Source organism: Pelodiscus sinensis, chromosome 1 (assembly GCF_049634645.1).
Source record: "Pelodiscus sinensis isolate JC-2024 chromosome 1, ASM4963464v1, whole genome shotgun sequence".
Taxonomy (NCBI): Eukaryota; Metazoa; Chordata; order Testudines; family Trionychidae; genus Pelodiscus; species Pelodiscus sinensis.
In genome coordinates this window covers 229,459,917-229,483,058 of record NC_134711.1, presented here as the reverse complement: position 1 = coordinate 229,483,058, position 23,142 = coordinate 229,459,917, and the positions used below count along the sequence as shown (strand labels likewise).

Genomic DNA, 23,142 nt, shown 5'->3' with positions numbered 1-23,142 from the left:
GGATTCGTAGCCTCATGTGTAAGACTTGAGTTGTTTATAATAAGGACAGTTATTGTTTATAGGGATTTACCCTTGTTGAACTATAGTTTGTCAGTGAACAGTTGGTAACATAGTTCTAAATATGGGAATGCTAATACTTTCTAAGGCACTGTACTTTGATTAGAAGGTAATTTGTTACACTTTGGAAGCGTCTTGGAAAGCTAAATAGCTAGATACAATTAAGGAAGATTAGCTAACATACTGGGTGATACACACATTCAACCCTAACTCATCTATGATATTTAGTGTGCTGGTTTCAGAGTGTGTCAGGTTCCATATGTTACAAACTCATTGTTCCTTATTACAGCAGTTTTTCTTGGAAGACCTCAAATTCACTCCTTTTACTTCAGCATCCCCTCTTGCAGGCAGGCAGGCAAGCAGCTCTTTTTCTTTCTTAATGCACAGCCTGACTATACAAACTATAATTTGCCAAAAGGGTTTTTCTCCCTAACACACTTTTTAAGCTTATTAACTACAGGTTCATTGCATTTTTAAAAAGCCTTTTTTATTAATTTTTGTCTCCACATAACTTTTACCAATAATATTAAGAGAGATTATTATGGATTTTCATAAAAATGTATCTGGTTGTCGTCTTCTTGAGGAGAACAAAATTAATTTAGTGCTTGATGACTACTTTGTAGCTTTAAGTGAAAAAGTTGTACTGCAAAATGCATAGGCCACTTTAACTTTGCTAAACTTTGCTATATCCTAGATAATGTTCATGAAACACTTCACAGCAGGAACAAACTGCACTGTTCAGTGCTTGATAATATGGTCCAGTAGGCACAAGGGATCATGTGAAATAAACCTATTTTAAAAAAAAATTAAAAAGTCAAATTGTGCTCTATTAAACATGTGCAACCTGTTGGGGACTTACTTGTTGAGGACATGAGAAGAAAATTGGGCCCAAATATTCTTTTATTTAAATTCATTTTACATCTATTCTCAGTGTAGAGCAAACTTCATTGTGTCATGCTATCTAAACTGATCTCTGATCTTGCTTTCTTCTGAACTTTCTTCTTGGATATAATATGGGGAAAGGGGGAGAAGTAAATCCATGTGACTCACTTAGCTTGACCATTTACAGAATCCTTCCGCTTCAACTACTGCTTTTGCAGATTGCTTCTTCAAATGATACTGGTTCTTGCTTTTTGGTCTTTATTGCTGGACAGATATCTAGGAATAGTAAAATCTTGGATACTCTGTGAAATATTTCTATTCTTTTTTGGATTCATCCAAAACTATACAACTTTTACATTTTAAAATTTGTTGTCTTTCTCACTCCATAGTCCAATTTGGAGTAGCTTCCTGAATGGTAGAAATTACACTCTATATTAATATCTTTAAAATTTGTGCCCCAAAACTAAGGGATTAGTTTACACGCACAATTCAGAGATTGAGGTGTCTTTTTCCTAACCAGGATTCACAAGATGTGAATGTTTTAGTCTTTCTTTCCCTACCTGCCAGTATCTCCAGTTTTCATTCTATACAGCAGTGGTTTTAACTATCACATTAGTTATAAATTTATTCTCAGCGATTTCTTTTTCACAGACTATGGGTCCTGGCCTCTGATTTCTCCATTTGTTGCTCCATATTCACCATGCACTGTCTGGTTTCCCAGCTTTTGATGAGCGATTCTCTACCTTGCCTTCCAGTGAGGACAATGTGTTCTGCATTGCCCAGAATTTCATATGAAGTGACTTCATCAGCTCATGGGATGATCTGCTCTGCTACGCTGTGGAAAAGGTTGGCGAGCCCAGTGAAGATAGACAAGATGACAACAACATCTCAGGCCAGGGCACAGGAAGGCACAGACTAAATACACTGTTCTTGTCATTCTTATCTTTATTTAGGGCATAATTTTGCTCTTTGTAAAATTGCAACTTCAGACATCTTAGGTAACTTAATGAGTACCAAACAATTTTTTAAGAAATAAAACAATAAGTAAATTAGCAGAAGTTCCATAAAAAGGCAGATGCACATGAGTCAGGTTTTGTCCTCCATTACAACATTTCCTTTGGTCTGGTAACCACCTTTTAAGTGGAGATAGCAACATACTTCTTTTCAAACTAAAATTGTTAATTTGTAAGCTGTTACTGCCATACAATATTATTGTTCAGTGTGGGACTCCACAGCAATAACTTGTATACGGTATTACATTGCAAATATCTATTGTATTAAATAGACTACAGTAATGAAAACCAAATCTAAGTTATACTTTTATTTTAAAGCCAACAGTAGCTTTTTGTCCATATGATATTTCACCACTTAGAGTTCAGCTCTTGATTCAGAGCTTTGGGTTTGGGTTTTTTGTAGCTACTCACTTTTTTCTGGCTGATGTACAGTTTGAGTCAGTGTGTTTATCTAAGGATCCTTAGAATCATGTTGAGGTGCAGTGAAAAAGAATCTGAACAGAATGGGGAATGCTTTACTTTATCCCAATTTCCTGTATCTCTCTGTCATACATTTCTCCAAATGTATGTAGTACTCAGCTGGATTGATTCAGGTCTTTTTAACTTAGCTCAAAGTAGGATTTACAGAATTAGCTAAGGATCTGTCTCATCCTCTTCTTTAATAGTTTGACACTGAAGTATTTATTTAGCATTGCATCATTTTGGTCCAACAGAACTTTGGAATGCTGTATTAAATTAGATGCTTCGAATCCCAGTAAGCGAATCATCAGAGGCCAGTAACTGAAACTTTGTCAATGAGTTTAACAATGAAGCTGAAAGTTGTGAATGATATAGAAGTATACAGCAAGACTTATATCTGTTCTTATTTCCATGATCTGAAAATATTCTTGGTATTTCATTTAACTTTTAAAATTCTGATTTGAGGTGTGTAAGTGGAGTTACTTGATGATGCTTTGATTAAACAAGTAGAGAGATTACACTAAGTTACAAGAAGGCTGATCTGTAGAATTTCATTTTAAGTTAATATTCTAAATTTCTGTACTTTTTAGCTTTTAAAAAAAGCGTGTAAATATGGCAAGCTAATGATAAGCTTTGAGAGTCTTGCATGTAGCTTATAGGTTGCTTAAAGAAATCTCTGAAGTTTGGCATTTAAATCTTTTTTTACAACCATGTTAAGGTTATTGATGGCTCTCTCGACTCACAGTATTATAGTATGTATTTTACTGGCCACTCGCCATCTACATGTTGGTCTTGGATATTATGGAAAAAAAAGTATAGTTATTCGGCAATAGCATCATATTTTATTGTCCTTCAGAGATCAACCCCATAAATGGGTGTTAATAGATGGGTAAGTTATTACAGGATATGAACCAATATATTGTGAAGAATTTTCTTACCCTAAAATATGAGCACAGAAACTGCTGAAAAATTTCAGTTGTGATGCATTGATTATTTCTGATTAATACAATAATATAAAAACAAATATAAATTATTATTTTTCAAACAGAACATAGAGTTCCTGATGAACTGGACTCATCACCCTGGGAGAATCCAGATTCTGCCCAGATGAATGGAGGTGAATTGGATATTTCTGGTTTGTCAATGGCTGAAATTGCATCTTGTAGTTATGAGGCCAGGTAGGTAGAAATTATTTGTCATAGTGGTTGTAAAATTCTGTCATACAGTGCTTGCAGATGGAAGGTGAAATATCTATTTACATTGCTTTTATTAATCAAAACATGGAATGCTTAGTCTTTGTTTCAGAAAATTACATTTAAATAAGTTATGCTAGGCATCAGCACAAGAAGGGAAAATATTTCCTCTCCCTTTTTACTTTAATGACATGTTTTAAGCTGTGATCTAATCAGGTCTCACAAGCTAAGCATATTTCAGTTGGGCCACAACCACGAAAGGAAATCCAAGGTTCCATATGAAGTGATGTTGTTAATTTAACAGGTACTGTCCTTCTCTCTGAAACTGACCCAATATTTTTTCATGGCATTAGAAATGTACTGTAGGAGGTCTCCCTCAGATGAGGTATAAAGTTAAAATATTGACTGCTTATGATCACTAAATCTAATGGTGCTTTTTGTACAAATTGCGCTGAATTCCCTATGTAGCCTGGTCAAGAAGGGAATATCCACTGCCTATAATAACTTATTTTCAGTATAATCTTAGACATGAAGTAAATTGGTTTCTGTTGCAAATAGCATCCTAATGTTCATTATCCTGACGGAACCCTGGCTGGAGTGTTGTTGGGCAGGAGCTGCTTTTTCTCATGGCTTGGTTTTGCAAAGATTTTATTTGCTTTATATCTCAATACAAAACTTTACACAATTGTACCATTTTAATAAAATATACCACATATATCCTTTCCTTCTGTATGTTCTAGCAGAGTTATCCTGTTGTCCATAGTACATATTCTGTCATAGCTTGAGCAAGGAGATGGCAGCAAGTTCTGTCTGAAATATTCTCTCTCTCTCTCTCTCTCTCTCTCTCTCTGATTTACCCAATGTTGATTGGGTCCTTAATTCATAGAAGTATTGCTTTTCTTCATTTAAGTCATTGCTCTGGGTTGGGCAGGCTGCCTTCAGGAGAGAGGACAACCCTAGCCCTCTCTCACCGCAGCAGCTTGGAGCCAGGTGAGAAGCTCCTGTTCATGGCTGCTGCAGCAGCAGACACTGCCAGGGGGGCGGTGCATGTCCTCTGGATGGGAGACAAATAGACAGACAGACAGACACACAACTAGACAAATTCTCTGAAATATATAGTAGATAGCTGTTCCTTTCTCCGCCCCTGCCAGTCCAGTGCAAGCCCACACAGCTTCCCATAGCTCACCTTGATTGGAAAAGGGAAACCGCCGCTAATGGGAGCAGCTAGGCTCTGTGCCTATAGACACTTTGATAAACAAAACATCTCACAGCCCCCCAGTGGCTTACCTTTGAAAACCCCTGTGTTATAACATGTTCATGGGTGGAGAAAACTCCTGTATATTTGTTCTTTGTCTTAAGTAGTGGTGTGGGAACTTATACATATTATTATTTATTTGTATTATGCCATTTATGATACTTAGGTGGTGCCCGCACACACCTTTAAATATCTGAATCTTTGAGATTTTTGTGAAGAGCAACTCTATGTAATTTACTTGATTTTATTTTATTTTAGACAAGTTGGTATAAAGAATGGAATGTTTTTTGGCCAAGCAAAACAGCTATGTCCAAGTCTTCAAGCAGTTCCATATGACTTCCATGCATACAAAGAAGTTACACAGACAGTGTATGAGACATTGGCAAGGTAAAATTCATTCAGTATTATATACTCTTTTGCAGTGGTTAAGCATGTTTTCATTTGCCACATTCCCAAATGCCATCATGTGGTATAGGATTTTCATCTTCATGGGTCTGTTTTCCCCATTTCCCTTCCCACTTCCAAACAATTCCCATTTCAGATCTTCCTTTTGTAGTAACTTTCTGTCTTGGCAAGATAGTGGAGGATAGTCAGCTTAGATGAGATTGCCCCCTGTTCTGCTCTGTATCTTAAGGTCAAATCCTGCAAAATGATCAACATGTGAATCCTATAAAAGTCAGTGTCAGAACTTCCACAGACTTCAGTGGGGAAAAAGACTGGCTTTCAGTTAACAAATGTTGTAGATGCTGCTGCCCTTCTAAGACACCAACATTTCTTTAGATACATTTTCAAGAATTGAATTTTAGAATAAATTTAAAGAAAATTTTACTTCATTTCAATGTGGGGGGAAAAAGGGGGGCAATTATTTTAAGGTGAAGAATAAAATATTTAGCTTTCCTTCTCTAACTACTCTTTTAAAAGTATGATGCATACTAAAATTAGTCCTAGACAGTAGTGTTACTATAATTTGCTATACTAATATTTTAAAATGCATAACTAAGTGGTGAGAATAAAATGAAAATAAAATAATAGGAAATACCACCACAAAAGGAAGACTTTACGTGCTACATATTTGTTTTAACAGATGGTGAGCTGTTGCTGCTGTTTCACCTCCTTTACTTTGTGTTGTTAGCTATACTCATAACATCGAAGCAGTCAGTTGTGATGAAGCACTAGTAGATATCACTGAAATCCTTGCAGAGACCAGAATGACTCCTGATGAATTTGCAAGTGCTATCCGCACCGAAATCAAAGACCAGACTAAATGTGCTGCCTCTATTGGGATGGGTTAGTACTTTATTTCATATTTACTTACAAGTGTCACGTGCCATCCTTGGGTATATCAAAATTACATAAGGGACTGCTAAAACAATGAGTTTTCATGAAATACAGAAAACATTGCCATTAAAATAAATTTTTTAAAAGTATCTTAGATGGAAAATGTTAAGCAAACTAACTTTAGTGGTTACTACCAGTTCGATTTATAGTACTGACAGTGTGGAAGAACTTTACTTCTGGGACACTTGGTGTTCATTTTTAAATAAATATTAAGATATCTTTTTTTAGTAGATTGATAAATGAAAGCAGGTTAAAACATATTCAGTTACCATCCCATATAAAAAGGGAAAGTAATAAAGAGCTGTAGGATGGCATGATCTAGTATAGCCCATAAAAGGTGTTCACTAAAAATAGAGTTAGTCAGTTTCATAAGCGGTACACTATATGAATTCACATCTTTGAAAATTTTCCATGCTTGCTTTTTCTTTTGCCTTGTCCCCCTTTCTCTGTTCTCCCTTTTTCTCTGTTCATAATCACTATTACAGATTGAACTTCTCTAGTCTGGCAGCCTCAGGTCCTGACCAGTGCCGAACCAGATAATTTGCCAAACCCCGGGAGGTCAATATTGTGTAGCACCATTACCAACGTTCCCATTGCTCACCTGGCTCTTAGAAGACATTGAGGGGTAAATTAGAACTAAACAACAGCACAGAGACTGGTGACTGTAAACAAACTTTATAGGACAGTGGGAAATTTGGCAAAACCCATGGTAAATGGACATCCACTAACTAAAATCATGCTGGACCAGAGAGTGCCAGACTAGAGAGGTTTAACCTGCATAGAAATGAGAATCTGGGAATAAATATTTTGAGACAAAATTCATTTCTGATTTAAGTTGAAATCCATTACTGTAGGTCTTTGAACTTAGACTTCTCCCATTATCTCTTATTCGTTGTAATTAAATTAAACATAATTCTCCAGATTCCTGTTTGTGCCATGCTTTGCCTTGAGACATATTTGGAACCTTTTATAGCCCTATTTAATGTGTTTATTCTTTGTTTTAAAATAATATTTTTACATTTTCTGAGCATACCTTTATATTCTGATTTCAATTTTGTACCACACTCCTCTAGTCAAATATTTGTTCCAGAAATAAGCATATATCAAAGTTTTAAAAGGAAATCAGTCTGCAATCACTGTGTATCCAGTAGTTTTCTAAAATTCCATATTATGGGAACAGTACAAGGACTTCAACCTTAGACTAGAATAAAACAATGGAAACAAAAGATATGTGGCCCAAAGCCTATGACTTGAAAGAGACCTGAGTTCAGTTCTTTGTTCTGCTACATACTTTGTGTGACCTTGAACAAGTAATGTAGGCCGTCTCTCCTTGGGAAGGTTGCAGCAATTTAACGTAAGATGTGAATTTAAACTGATTATATAGCTCAACTAGAGCAAAATCCTGTGTTGGGCACGCCTGTTCCTGATATAGGGTGTGTTTGAGTGCGCTTATCTCTGCTATAATAGTGTCCTTTTGGTTTAATTTAATTCAGTTGGGAACAGATATAAGTTAGATTGGAATAAGAGCATTTGCACAGAGATTTCACTGGCTTAATTAAGCCATTTTATTAAATTAAAACATGTGAATATTGGTAAAAAAGGCCTTAGTTTTTAAGTGTCTCAATTTTCCATCTTGTAAAATAGTACAATCGTATTTCCCACTTCACATAATGCTGTGAGGCTATATACAGTAAAGATTGTGTGTCACTTAGATACTACAGTAATGGGTGTGGGCCATATAAATACCTGACACAGATAGAATGGTGGGAATATTAAATGACATATTACAGGCAGAAGATGGGACACCAAAGGAAAATGCGACATGGAATCTTTTATTGATGTCATAAATTTAAATCTTATCATGGTTCTCATGATGTCTGCATTGCTATTATTGACCAAAAAGACATTAAATAATGTAAAGCTTGTAGGGCAGAAGAGACAGCGCACAAATTGTAAAGGGTGACATTTACCTAACTTTTTGTAGTTTACCATATCCTACAGCAAGGTGTTTTGGTAGCAGTGGCATCACAGAATAAGACGTGCTAGTGCACCATATTGGAGTGGTAGCTGGCTGGACATGAAGAAATCTGTAATCAGAAAAAAATTGTTGAATGTGTGCTAAATGTCCCCCTCACTCTGATTTTTGTGGGACATTTCAATAGCAAAACTAAGGGAGTTTTATTCTTTTTGTTCTTTAGTAGGTAACAGGGTTCAGAAATGCCCATTTTTATCATATAATTCACTTTTTAGGAAGGTTGACAGTTTATTATACTTACATTGAATGCAGCATCTTTTCAAAATGATCTACAGCATTTGATACACAGACCTCACAAGTTCAGTAGTCAAATTAGTGATCATCATTACACAAGAGTTGCAATGGTATGAATTCATTGGTTCATATACTGTATAATTCTCACAGCAAATTACCGACCATATATTTTTTATCATCTATAATTGGCTTATTACATATTAGAAGCATCCTTGGTTAATAACTTAGTTTAGCTAATAATTAATTCACATTTTAATAACGTGCTGCAAAGAGCCACAAGAGACACATTAGAGAGAGACTTGTGGCTCATCAGCCTGTCTGAGTGTCTATGATGTACAATACAAAGATGCTGTAATTTTACTTTTTAACTATTTTGATAGTTATGTTATCTATTTCTACAATTGTAGAGTATTCACTGCAGTTTAGTGCATTAATGTATTTTGTAATGGATGTGTTTTTAGTTTAATATTGCAAGTAGAAGTTAATAACGTAAAGAAACCCTTTTTTCCCTGAATCTTGCCAATTACCAGAATGGAAACATGGACTACAGAAACAAATAAATGCTTAAAAACCCAAAGTGTTGTTTGGGGAAAGATTGAACTATGGCAATATGCGTCTGTGCCTTTCTCCACATCCTTTGACTAGGAAAATGCTGTTTATGATGGCAGAAATCAGCATAGGCATCCTTTAATTACTTGTTCATTTTTACAGGTTCCAATATTCTGCTGGCCAGAATGGCAACTCGCAAAGCAAAACCAGATGGACAGTATCACTTAAAACCAGAGGAAGTGGATGATTTTATTAGAGGTCAGCTAGTTAGCAATCTTCCAGGTATGTTTTTAAATGGAATTCTTCATCTCCTTCTTTTACAAGGATTATTTTTTAGACTGACATTAGAATTTGCTGTCTTCTACAAATTGATGTCCAGTATCAATTAAGGAACAAATTATTTTTCCGAAATCTCATGTAAAAGAGATTAGTCGTTATTTAAGGTTATTTGATCGGCAGTATAAAAATATTTCATCTTTAGGACTATGTGCCGAATGCTGCTGTCTGCTGGAATGCTCCTTTTCGTTTCTCTTGTCATTTTACATGTTTCTCTTTGAATCTTCTTTAAGAATAGAATCCATATTAAAAATCTTCTGAAGCCATACAGTATGATGAGTTGGCAAGGGATGGACTCAGCTTAGTATTTCAGGCAGCCTGACACTTTGCCTTCTTATTTCTTGAGTGTGACATCTCAGAGTTCATGCTGAGTTGTTACACACAGGGCTGAGGACAGAAATACGCGGGCGGGATGGAAGGGTAGCTTTGGGCCCTCCCAGAACGGGCAGAGCTTAGAGCTAGCCAGCCCTTCTGCACTGTCCAGGCATTGCTGCCTATGACTCCAGTGGCAATTTAAAGACCCCGGAGCTCCTGCAGGTAGCCGGGAGCTCTGAGCCCTTTTAAATATCTGGGCCCTTTGCCCTCCCCCACCTCAGCCCCGTTGACAGCCATGGTTACACATGGGTAGTTACTGTTAGGAGTGTAATGGAAAAGTCTCTTAATATTATGTGCTTGTCCAATTGGTTAGTTGGCTCTGTTATGAATGGTTAATGTCAGGATCAAGGGAATAATTTTTAGAAGGGGGCGTGCACGAGAAGAATTGTAAAATTTGGGGGAGTACCAGAGAAAGGGTATGTCCACACTACAGAGTTAGTTCGAACTAACGGACATTAGTTCGAACTAACTTTCATAGGCGCTACACAAGTTCGAACTAGCGGAGCGCTAAATTCGAACTAGCAGAGTGCTTAGTACGAACTAGGAAAACCTCATTTTACGAGGATTAAGCCTAGTTCGAACTAGCTAGTTCGAATTAAGGGGTGTGTAGCCCCTTAATTCGAACTAGTGGGAGGCTAGCCCTCCCCAGGTTTCCCTGGTGGCCACTCTGGCCAACACCAGGGAAACTCGTCTGCCCCCCTCCCGGCCCCGGACCCCTTAAAGGGGCACGGGCTGGCTACAGTGCCCGTGCCAGGTGCAAGCCTGCCAGCACCCACCCAGCAGACCCTGCACCTGGCACGGCTCGAGCCAGCGACCCGATGCCCCCCAGCCCTCCCCCTCTTCCCGGGACCAGGCTGGCGGCTCCCGGGAGCTTGCCCGGGACCACAAGAGGCGGGCACCCGCCTGGGCTAGTGCGGACATCGTGGACCTCGTCCACGATCTCCGCACTAGGCACAGGAAAGTGGCAGTATAGGGCAGGAGAGCTGCCAGCCTGGCCACCCAGGAGCAGGTGTGCATGAAAATCAAGGGGGTCCACTGAGACCCCCGACCCTGAGCCCTGAGCTTCCAATGGCCATCCTGGGTCAGACCAAAGGTCCATCTAGCCCAGTAGCCTGTCTGCCGACAGCGGCCAACCCATAGGGACCCTGGAGGGGATGGACCGAAGACAGTGACCAAGCCATTTGTCTCATGCCATCCCTCTCCAGCCTTCCACAAACTTTGGGCAGGGACACCACTCCTACCCCCTGGCTAATAGCACTCCATGGACCCAACCTCCATGACTTGATCTCACTTCCCTTTAAACTCTGTTCTAGTTCTAGCCTTCACAGCCTCCTGCAGCAAGGAGTTCCACAGGTTGACTCTTTGCTTTCTGAAGAACAACTTTCTGTTACTAGTTTGAAGCCTGCTACCCATTCCTTTCCTTTGGTGTCCTCTAGTCCTTCTTTATGGGAACTAATGAAGAACTTTTCTGTATGCACCCTCTCCACCCAACTCCTGCTTTTAGAGACCTCTATCCTGTCCCCCCTCTGTCTCCTCTTTTCTAAGCTGAAAAGTCCCAGTCTCTTTAGCCTCTCTTCATATGGGACCTGTTCCCAACCCCTGCTCATTGTAGTTGCCCTCCCCTCTCCCAGCCTCTCTCTTCCCCTCTCCCACCTCCTTTTCCCAGTCTCCCCGAGTTTTGTTCAATAAAGAGAGATTCTATTTTTGACCACATGTTTTCTTTATTTTGTACATCAGGAAGGGGGCTAGGGAAGGGTAAGTGGAAGGAGGTGAGGGAGGAATGGGGTACGAGCCCCCGATGGGGAGGACTGGGCTGGCTCTGCGGGCTTCTGGGGGTGGAAGCTGTCCTGCAGCCCCCCAATTGCCCCCTCTCCCCAGATGGCAGCCTGCGGCAAGTGCAGCCGGTCTTATGGCCAAGTGCTGTGATGTGCCCAGTGTGGGCACTCAGGGCACTCCAAGCCAGGACTGCTTTGCAAGCGGGGCACCCCTGAGAACTGTCTGTCCGGGGTGGGGGTCGGGTCCCTTTAAGCTCAGCCCTTGGCTAGCCTGAGGCAGCAGCTCCACGCTCTAAGTCCTCATCTGATGCCCTGCTGGCACTGTTTCCGGCCATCCTTAACCCCAGTTCAGGGTCCACTTAATGTGGACATGCTAGTTCGCATTAGCAAAACGCTAATTTGAACTAGTTTTTTAGTCTGGATCTGTTAGTTTGAATTAGCTTAGTTCGAATTAACTAATTCGAACTAAGTTAGTTCAAATTAGCGCTGTAGTGTAGACATACCCAAAGGGAGTTTATAAATATGAAGAGACATGAATAAACAATAGGAGAGGAAAGAGGATAAAAAGAAGAATGGCTTTTTAAAAACTTGTTGATATTAAGAAATTCCCACTGAAAGAAGGGTTGGAGAAAAATGAGGAAGATGGAGAAATAACAAGTTGGTAAGTGGAATGTAGAAGAAGAGATCTTGGAAAACTGGGTATTCTTGAGTTGAAAGAAGGAAGTATTCCTTGAAATTAGCCAACAGAAGGATGGAATAGTCAAAATGAGTGGAGAATACAATGGAAATGAACTACAACACATTAACATTTTGTTGTACACTGTCTAGCCATAATGGACTTAGAAGTATGACTTACAGAATTATCTTTCGTTGAATTTACTGTTTATAAAGATCTTCAGTTATTTAAAACACTAAATTTGAGTTACAGGAATCTGTGTAGAGTGTGCCTTGAGAGAATAGTAGAAATTTGCTAATTTGTGGCAATTAAATGTATGCAATTGTAAGCCAAAGTGCTTTTTTTGTATGTAACAAGATAGCATTATATTTTTATAACTACCCACCATTTACAGGCAATTAACTTTTAGAAGCTTCATTTTTTTCTTCATACGTAATTTTAGTATTTTCCATAGTATAATGTAGTATGCTTTAATTTAAAAGTCCTTGAAAGTTTTTTTGTGTGTTATTTGCATTTAGTATTTTTCCTGACTTAAGCACTCCCTTCTCACTCTGCCTTGCACATGTAGTAGGAAGATCCTGGGAGCAGGTCAGCTGAAGGGCAGAGCAAGGGTGGGTGCAGGGGCAGTTGAACACACTCTGCCCAGTTGAGCAGGCCAGATAGAACTGCTAGGCAAGCTGGATCCGGCTTATGGGCCATATTTTGTCCACCCCTGCTAAAATAGCAAAATTAACACTTTTGGATACCAAGTGGTTGGTAACTCACCTCATATAATTTGAGCTATCTTTCCCTTCTGAAATACCATGTTTCCAACCAAGTAGCAAATGAAAATAGAATTTTTCTGGTTTCCTTTTGGGTGCCAACGCTTCTGTACGGTTTAAAATATCTCATTTGTTTTATTTTTGCATTGCTAAAATGTGCTAATCAGACTACTGTCTTAATACTGCCCTTTTGCTCAGTATTGTACAAAGTGTAGAAGACAATGTCATTATCCAAAGGGTTACAAGTTAAAAGCAGTATTTTATGTTAGTGAGACTTCACACTGGAAAAAGCATATTAATAGCAGTAACTGCAGAATTCAGGTCTTACTAAATTTCAGTACAAACTAAACAAATACTGTACACAATACAAAAATTGTAGGTCAAATCATAATGCAGCCAACCCCCGCTATAAACTTTGAATTGGATATGAGGCAACTTAAGAGTGAAAGAGCATGGAAGTGCTTTAAAACTAATGAACTGTGGATTGTGTAGACTTAACAGAAAAAAATTATTTATTCTCTTGTTAGGAGTTGGTAGGTCAATGGAATCCAAGTTGGCATCTTTGGGAATTAAAACTTGTGGAGACTTACAATATCTTACTATGTCAAAACTCCAAAAGGAATTTGGTCCAAAAACAGGACAGATGCTCTACAGATTCTGTCGTGGTTTGGATGACAGACCTGTTCGAACAGAAAAGGAAAGAAAATCTGTTTCGGCTGAGATCAATTATGGTATAAGATTTACACAGGTAAACTAAAACTCTCTCTTGTTTTTGAGGATTAAATATTTATTATATTTGAAAGACTTCCTCTCACGGCAGAAGATCCTCTGTGTTTCACATGAGTATTTTGAATGCCCTCATTTAGACTTTGTTTTGGGCATCACAGCCACAATCTTAGCAGTCATATTGATAAACCATTATTCTCCCCTTAACATTTTGTTCCTGGGACTGATTCATCACTGAAATTCAAATTCTGGTTACTCATGTGGCAATACCTAGTACCATACCTAGACTCTTGTGCGGATTAACTAATTTCTGTCTTTTAAAATACTGAATTTTTGAAATCTTTTTTTAACTATAACAATGCTAAAATAATGATTACCTTCAGAAAGAAGGCTAGTATACTATTGATTGACAAATTAAATATGTATGAAAATTATGCAAATTAAGACCACATTTTCAAATCTGGATGCCCAAAGCTAGACTACACATCCATAGTTAGTCTCCTAAACAAAAAGCCTACTGGGAGAAGGAATGAGTCCTTGCATTTTCATTGACTTTAGAATCAATACAGGAATCTAGGGTTTTGTCTATATACACACTAATCTACTCCCATTTCAAAGCAGGGTCCATTATAGCAGTGGTTTTCTACCAGGGTTGAGATCCAGGTATGTGGAGATATTTGCCTAGTTTTACAACAGACTACATAGAAACACTAGTGCAGACAGCACAAAGTAAAATGTCATATAGACAGTGACTTGTTTATATTTCTCTATATACTGTACACTGAAATTTAAAGACAGTATTTGTATTCCAAATGATATATTTTATAATTATATGGTAAAAATTAGAAAATTACACTGTCACTGTGTCCTATTCAGTAGTGTGCTCTGACACGTTTTTATGTTTGTCTGATTTTGTAAGCAAGTAGATTTTAAGCAATGTGGAACTTGGCGGTTTTGAAAGGGGCACAATAGTCTTGAAAGGTTGAGACACACAGGGTTTTTAAAGCATGCTAGAGAATGGGTAGATCATCATAGCCAATTTCTGAGAGTCCAGAAAATTTTTCTTTTTGTAATTTCCTGATGTAAGTGTTTGATTTCTCAAACTTTCTGCATCAGTGTTGGGAGTCAGTGTTGGAAGTTTTTCATTTAATTTTGGAATTTCTTTTTTTAAAGGGTAAAATATTAAATGGAGAAAAATGGAATGAAATGTTGCTAAATGTTCACTGAGGAACCCTTAAGTAAAGTCACTGAAATTTAGGTCCAGCTTGCCATGGAGTACATACAACTTTGGCAGTGATCCTCAGCAGAAGTACTGCAATTGTTTCAGACTTAAAGACTTTAAGAAGATCTCTTGAAAGTTTAGAACAGCAATAAGAGATTGAGCATTCATTTCTAATTGTGCAGAAATTGGCAGCTTAGGCTCCTATGTGTATCAAAGAAAATCTTCCAAATTTCTCCAGGTAGTGCCTTTATGGGTGCTCCACTGTAGGTGTATCTTTGCCTGTAATTGGAAGTTTTAGGTAGCAGTGTCCTTGCAATATTCCTTCTTCATGATCTGCCTTGAGTGTTGGCAATCTCCCCTTAGTTCCCTCTTGACTGTCTTCCCTGTTGAATGATCCAGCAGTTGTTTCTTCCTTATCTGTGTCATTAGCATAATTATTCATTGTTTTTGTTTCTTTTGTTCTCCTTAGGAGTTAGTGTTTCCATTTTATCCCATTGGGATAAAAAAAATGAACTTTACCTTTTGTTTCCTGGCCCCAGGACATTTAGAGGACTCTTCTTTCCGTTACAAAAAAAAAATTAGGGGCAAGAACTTTCTTCTGCCTTCCTCACTGCTTGAAGGTGTTACTTCCCTCCCCCAGGAGAATGCTCTGCTTCAAGAAGTGCGTTATAGCTGAAGCTGTAAAGTCTCATGCATTAAGCTGCAGAGGTCCAGGTTCCATTCTGCCTGCTGGTGGTTACACAGACACTTGAAGGTTTTTTGAGAAAGGGTAGCTGCCTCCAGACATTCACATGTCCTAGAATGAGTTGATTCCTGCAATGGACAGACTCTGTCACTGTATCCCATTCCTGGAAGAGTTCCATATCCTTTAGAATTGCTCCCTATGACACTAGCTAATGCTGAGGTCTTGGATGAGCAGGGAGCTGAAATTAAAACTCTTCCTTATGGAGAAGACACTTCAGCTTCTAGGGGACTCTAGTGCTAATCCTGGGTCATTCCCAGAGCATTCAACTTCAACATCAGGGTACTTCTGCTATGAGAGCTGCCATACTGCCTACTCGCACTTTGGTCTCAAGCTCCAAGGTTGTGGTACTGTCCCCTAAGGACAAAGCCAAATACTGTACTGCCTCCAAAGGAGCAGCATCAAGAAACTCTTTGGTACTGAGTGCGATAAAGCTCCCATCTAGGGAATGTTGTGCACTTTCACAGCCATCATACCACCGACACTCTTCAATGGTACCAAGTGAGCCAATGGTACTTCAAAAGCTTCAGTATCCTAGAGACCTGACATTTGGGGAAGAACCACTATTCCCATTATTTGATACAGGGACCTTGCTACTTTGCACATCCTGGAACCCAGAATCACCATAAGCACTAGTCTGTGTACCACCCTTTCCCGGTAACAAGTCTGACAGTGAACAGGAGGATGTCATTTTCCTAGCCTTTCATCCTGGCCTGCCATCAGAATACAAGGGTCTTCCTTAATTCCATTGAGCTCCTTGGGCATTCCCACCACTCATTCTCCCTTCCCCTCCCCACAGCATGGCTGTATTGAGATCTTTGGGCAAAGTACAAATCCCATATTTGAGGGCATTTAGTGTCTCAGAGACTGCCTGATGATCTACAGCAGGGGTCTCCAAACTTTTCAGCCCGAGGGCCGCATTAACTATCAAACAGCAGTTCGGGGGCCGACTACACACTTGAGGTCCAAATAAAAAACAATCAAAACATGGATGTTGTTTTTAATTATTTATTTAATATTATTTTATTCAGTTATTATTTAATAACACATTGATACACTACACATGAACACCTGTATTAGTGTGAATGGTGAAATTGTTTCCTGGATGCCAAAATAGCAGACATTTTTTCCGTAGACAAAAAGGTCTCCACGGGCCGGATGAGAGGGCCTCGCGGGCCGCATCCGGCCCGCGGGCCGTAGTTTGGAGTCCCCTGATCTACAGCATCACTGTCCAGACCCCCTGAACCAGAGAAGGAAACTTGAGGAAAAGGAGGAAAGGTTTGAAGGAGAAGCTACCCCTTCAGCAAACTTCTTATCTTCGCTAGATGAGGCTGTACTGCCCTCCTAGTCTCCCACACCATCACTAGTTGCTGATTTCAAGAACTTCCAAGATATTATTAAGATGGTGTTATGTGAGCTATAGAGTTCCTTGCAGGAAGTGGCAAATACAGATCACACACTGGTGGATATCCTGCATACCACCTCTTACCCAGAATTGCTCTCCCAATTAATGAGGCAGTTCTGTATCCTACCAACATCATCTGGCAGACATGAACTGGCAAGAGAGCCAATGAAAAATACTGCATCCTTCCCAAAGAGGCAGATTTCCTGTTTCAACATCCACATTCCAACTCTGTCATAGTGAATGTGGTTAATGCATGTCATGCCAATTCAACCCCATGTGATTGGAATTGGAAAAGGTTAGATCTCTGAGAAAGGTGTATTTGTCAGTGACATTTCAGTTTAGAATCACAAACTACCAAAGCTATGGTGGCCAAATTATTGTTATATTAATTATAAAAAACTTAATGCATTTTTAGAACATTTACCAGAGAAACAAAAGGAATACTTTCAAGTGATTGTCAGAGAGAGCCAGTCACTAGCCTGAATGGTGTTACAGAAGGCACTCGACAAAGCTGATACAATCGGTTGCTTAGTCTCCATTAGGGATGTAAACAGCCATTAAAACAGTTAACCAGTTAACAATTGCAAAGCATGTGCAAAGCAGCTAGGGCTTGGGTCCCACCAGGGTTTTGGTTCTGCTGCCTCAGTGGGGCAGGAGTCCTGCCTGCCAGATGTGCAGGGGGCTGCTCCAGGCCGATCCTCCAGGGCAGGGGATTGCTCCTGGGGTCGGTCTGATGGGGTTTGAATAGATCTGGTTGACCAATAACCTGGTAAGCATTGTTTGTACATCCCTAGTCTCCATAGTAGTGGTAATGAGGCAGTCTTATTGGCTACACCTCATTGTAGAGCTGCAGACTACAATGGAAGAATTTCCACTCCTGCATCCCAAGCTTCAGCCCTGAGCTTACACTCTGTATCCCTTATTGCAACCCATATCCCCTCCTGCATCCCAAACCCCTGTCCTGAGCCCTTTTCCAGAGGAGCACCCCGTACCACCTCCATATCCCCATAACCAACTCTGGACTCCTCATCCCAGAGCCTCTTCTACCCCAACACTGCTCCAGCCTGGATTTCCCCCCTGCACCCAAACACTCTTCTAGACCTTGCACCCTTCAGTCCTTCCTCTACCCCAGCCTCCTGTCTCTGGAGCCCTTCCATGCTGCAAAGTCCTCGGCCACAGCCCAGAGAGCCTGTACACACTCAGCAACCCCTGCTCCAGCTTAGTGAAAGCCTAGTGAGTGAGCATGGAGGTAGGAGAGGGCATGGAGTAAATGGGAGAGGAAGAGCTTGTGGATGTGGTTCTCACATTGGCAAAAAAAACTTTAAATGGCTCCCACTTCAAAAATAGTGAAGAGCAATGCACTATAGAGAGTCACTACCCTCACAAGTCTCAGAGCAACAGGCCAAGCCTCATATTGGCTAGGAACTGTCTGCAGCTGGTAGGTCATATGATAACATGTGTCTTTGTCACTCCAAACACCAGATGTTCATGAAATGTTTTGAGATGTGGCTTACTCTGTCTATTCCCTGCACAGAGACAGACTAACCAAACTGCTATCACTGCTTTCTTCAGTATATCACTCCCTGGACTGGTGGAAAGAGCTATTCAGTGTCCAAACAGGCATTCTCTTCATGCATCCACCACCAATGCTGTTTTTAATGACACGTGCCTCCCTGATAGGCTGGGGAGCTAACCTTCACACCATAAGGTTCAAGACAGATGGTCTTCCAGAGAAGTGACCCTCCATTACAATCTTTTAGAATTAAAGGCTCTCTGGACTCGTGTTACCTTTCATCAAGAATGCTCAAAGGTCATGATGGACACAGTGGTTTTGGAGAGGGGAACAGAGGTCTCTGCATGCTGCTCCTGACTGCAAGCTCTGCCCCCAGCATGTTTTACATAAATTGCTAGGGAGGGAGTGCCAGATATGCTGCTTCTCTGCATGGAATCACTCAAATATTGGCATTGATGCATACATCACAACATTCTCATCTCAGCTGTCTGTCTATTGGGAATACAGAATGTGACAGCCAACAGACTGTTGGAACTTTTTGCATGACCGTGAATGGGAACTGAACTCTAATTATACATTTGAATGTTTTGTATATATTACATCAGAATTTTATTATAAGGGTAAGGGAAGTTAACTCAGAGGTGTTATAAGACATATCTGCCCTTTGGGGATCTCCAATTACAGATCTGGAACAAGAAATGTCCTTGTTACTGCGCCAGGGCCATCCCAAGTAAACATTCACTTGGGAGGTGCCCTCCTTCTCCAATAGGACTAGGACTTCTTGTGTGCCTTTCTGCCATTTCCTCTTCTGTCCCAGGTCCTGTTTCAATTCAGTTAAACAAATTGTGAGTTATTCTGAATGTACCCTCCTGGCCAAGATAGGACCGATTCCTGCACCCGACAGAGATGGCAGTTCCTCTTCTGCTCATTCCCCAGTTTCTTTCTCAAAGCAACAGGCTGATCATTCACCCCAATCTGCAGTTCCTTCACCTCCATGCTTGGCTCCTTCTTGGTGCCAGTCTTATAAGGTAGAATGCTCTGACAAAGTGAAAGACATGTTGCTGCACAGCCGCAAGTCAATCATTTACTTTGTACTTACCTACAAAAGTGGAAACTGTTATAACTTTGATGTCATACTAAGAACACAGAACCAATCTCATCTTCCTTCCCTCTCTTTTTAGATCTCAAGAAGTCAAAACTCTAAACTGCCTTAATGTATACCTTACAGCCATAACAGCTTTCCACCATTAGGTTGATGGGCACAGTATGTTCACTTACCTGTTGACACGTAGATTCCTTAAGAGCATTGGGAAATATCTTCCCTTACTTTATCTCTTCCCACCCACGCCAATCTGGGATCTTAACCTTGACCAGACCTCCCTTGAGCTCATAGCAATTTGCTCTTTGTTACACCTGTCCATGGAGACAAACTTTCTAACTGCCGTCATCTCAGTTAGGCACAAAGGAGAAATCATGACCTTCATTGTACACCCAACTTGTCTTTTTAAAGACAAGTAACTCGGAGGCCACATCCCAAGTTTCTCCCTAAAATTGCATCAACTTTCGATGTAAATCAACAGCTCCATCTTCTTCAACCACATTGCAACAATAGGGAGGAGTTTCTATATATTCTAGATCTTAGAAAAGCACTAGCATTTTTCTTAGATAGGATTAAGGATTTCAGGAAGTCCTCTAAACTCTTTCTTTCATTCATAGAAAGATCTAAAGGCTCCAAAATATCGTTTAACACTGCCCAAACGTGTCTTGAGTTGTATTAATCACTGTTATCAAGGGTTTCATCTGTATTCCTATTGCTTCCATCTGTATTCTGTAGACATCTGTATGATGGTCATTCAAGATGTGTGTTCCTATAGATACTCCATAACCTATCCGTGATGGGGTGTAGTCACAGAAGGCCCCTTGGGGGTGCATCCTAGAGTCCTGACAAAGCCACTGACACTCACCTTCTCGCTCTCTGGGGCTTCTCATCGCCCTGACCAACTGGGCCGGATCTCCTAGTTTCCCCCAGCCAAGGCACAGAGCTGAGATTACAGCCCCCTCTGCCACCCAAAGAGCAATACAGACACTGAATCTTTTCAGGTCTGTGGTGAATGTAGTTTTGGGCCCAGCTTCCAGGAGCCCACTTCCTAAATGGGATCAGATAAATAAATCATACAGGTAAGCTCCCTTTAACAATGAAAGAAGGATGTGCACACTGATTGCTCCCCCCAGTTAACAGTTATTTACACTGGGCTTGATAGTAAATAAAAGTGATTTTATTAAGTATAAGCAGTAAGATTTAAGTGGTTGCAAGTGAAAACTGGCAAAGCAAAGTAGGTTATTGATTTAAAATAACAGAAAAAACAGCTAGTAGTTTTAACACTAAAAGCTCAGTACAAATTTTCCCTAAAACTGTTCTTATTTCAGCTAAGCCTCCAAACCAGGGAAGATCTTTTTCTTGGGGTTCTCTGGTCGTCTCTTGGGAGTGACATGCCAACCAAAGACAAAGGGGCAGCTTGCTTCCCATTGTTTTATAGATTCCACTTTGGGAGGGAACTTTGAGTTCTTCCCCCACCTTCTACGGAAAATTACCTGGTCAGACCCTACCACTTGGGGTTATCACATGTCTTCCTAAGACCAACCACTGCTTAGACTCAAAGGACAAAAAAGAGTCTGTTTACTGGTGATCACTCAGATAGTGAGGAAAACACCCTTGGTGGCTTTCATTTACACATTTAAAACCATAAACCATTCCATGCCCCGTATTTGAATCTTTACATACGAGACTGATACATACACCAAAATAAGATATACAAATCCAGCAGATTGTGACATTAAAATTGATGGGTTAAATGAGGTATTTTGTCCAAAGCATCTTTGAGTTATGCATATCTGTATTCATAAGTCAATTTCATAAAGCACAGGGGGTGGGGTGAAAATGTCACACTACCCTCCTCCCCTCTACTTGTTAATTCTCTAAGAGATAGTCTTGAGGGAGGGAGAAAGAGCACATGTGTAGTCTGAACTGACACCGCTACCTAAAACCTCTGATTAGAGGTGCAAATACACCTACAGTAGAGCATCCAGGGAAACACATCTCAAATAACTAATGTTGATTCCCATTGAATGTCCTGTCTTCAGGGTTCATGCTAGTTGTCATCAAAATATCTTGAATAAAGCAACTTGAACTTAAAATGGCTCTATAAAGAAGTTGCACTTTTTAGTAGGAAAATAAAACTAATTTTTCAATGTTCCACATCCCCAAAGTGTGTATGGTTTACCTCAGAACATTCTTCTATGAATACATATTACAAAATATGAAATTTGCATCCTGAAACTTGTCATACATCAGAATATCAGTATGCATGTAATGAAAATTATCCTATTCAGGGGCAAAACAGGTTAAGTTCAAAGAGGCATTTTTACCTATGAATTTTCTTGCTGTTGTTAGTTGACTGTGCTCTTTTTAAATTGTTTTTAAAACTTAGTGTCAAGATTTTAGCTTCATGCCAAAACTGCATAAAGTATATTAATTTAACTTAAATACTTTTAATCTTTAAAGGTATTCAATAGATTTCATTATTATCTGCATGAGAGAAAGTGATAAAGTACTTTCCCCCTTCCTTTTAGCCTAAGGAAGCAGAAGCTTTCCTTCTGAGTCTTTCAGAAGAGATCCAACATAGACTGGAAGCTGCTGGTATGAAAGGCAAACGACTAACTCTTAAAATCATGGTCAGAAAGGCTGGGGCCCCTGTAGAGCCTGCAAAATATGGAGGTCATGGAATTTGTGACAACATTGCCAGGTAACCTTGCATAGAATTAAAAATGAATCGTAGGTATGCATGTACCTCAGAAACACTTTAACTGGCCGCTTGTTTGTTTATTGTTTGTTTATGAACTGGCGCCGCGGCCACGGGGCCTCGTGGCTCCCATTGCCTCCATTTTGTCCTTTGCAGCCAAGGGGAGCTTCAGGAAGTGGTGGCTCGGCCCACGCCACTTCCCACAGCTCCCCTTGGCTGCAAAGGACGAAACAGAGCCAATGGGAGCCAGGGAGGCCAGTTAGTGTTTCTGAAAGTTGTTTCCACGTTACACTTTCAGAAACACTGATATAAAAGGTATTAAAGATTCTCAGTGCCTTTCAGAATTGGGCTTTATATGGTACATAGTATCTCTAATAGCTGCAGTAGTGTTTTCAGACTTCATATACATTTTGCTTAATACAGTTCTAGGTGGTGGTCTTTTTTCCTGTAGCAACATAATTAGACTTTATGATGTTCATGCAAAACAAATCTTAAATACATTTTCCTCTGATAATCTTAGCACAGTTTAAAGACTAATATCTCTCCTTCAAGTCTCCTTTATAAGGAGAAAAATAATTTCATTATGATGACCTTGAAATAAGCAGAAGTTGTTTGGACTAGAAAGTTTTCTTTAAAAGGCTTACATCCACAAAATCCACTAACCCTGGAAACTCATAAGAGTAAATCTGGCCTCAGGCCTTGAACCTCAGTCCTCTCTAACCCTGCCCCACCATAGGGCTGGAACACCAGGGAAGTGAGGTGTTTCAGTTGAGGGCCACATCAGTGAGCGTTGGGG

At 39.9% G+C, this 23,142-nt stretch overlaps 1 protein-coding gene across 5 annotated transcripts in view; it reads left to right on the top strand.

Annotated features, from left to right (window-relative positions):
* Nucleotides 1–23,142, top strand: part of REV1 (REV1 DNA directed polymerase) — a 110,518-nt gene that overhangs the window by 52,659 nt on the left and 34,717 nt on the right. For all 5 annotated transcript variants that reach the window (XM_075916874.1, XM_075916886.1, XM_075916871.1 and 2 more), the window contains 6 exons: nt 3,460–3,589; nt 5,118–5,246; nt 5,992–6,146; nt 9,178–9,297; nt 13,466–13,686; nt 22,177–22,349. In XM_075916874.1, coding sequence (XP_075772989.1) covers nt 3,460–3,589; nt 5,118–5,246; nt 5,992–6,146; nt 9,178–9,297; nt 13,466–13,686; nt 22,177–22,349 — 928 coding nt within the window. The remainder of the gene's footprint in view (nt 1–3,459; nt 3,590–5,117; nt 5,247–5,991; nt 6,147–9,177; nt 9,298–13,465; nt 13,687–22,176; nt 22,350–23,142) is intronic.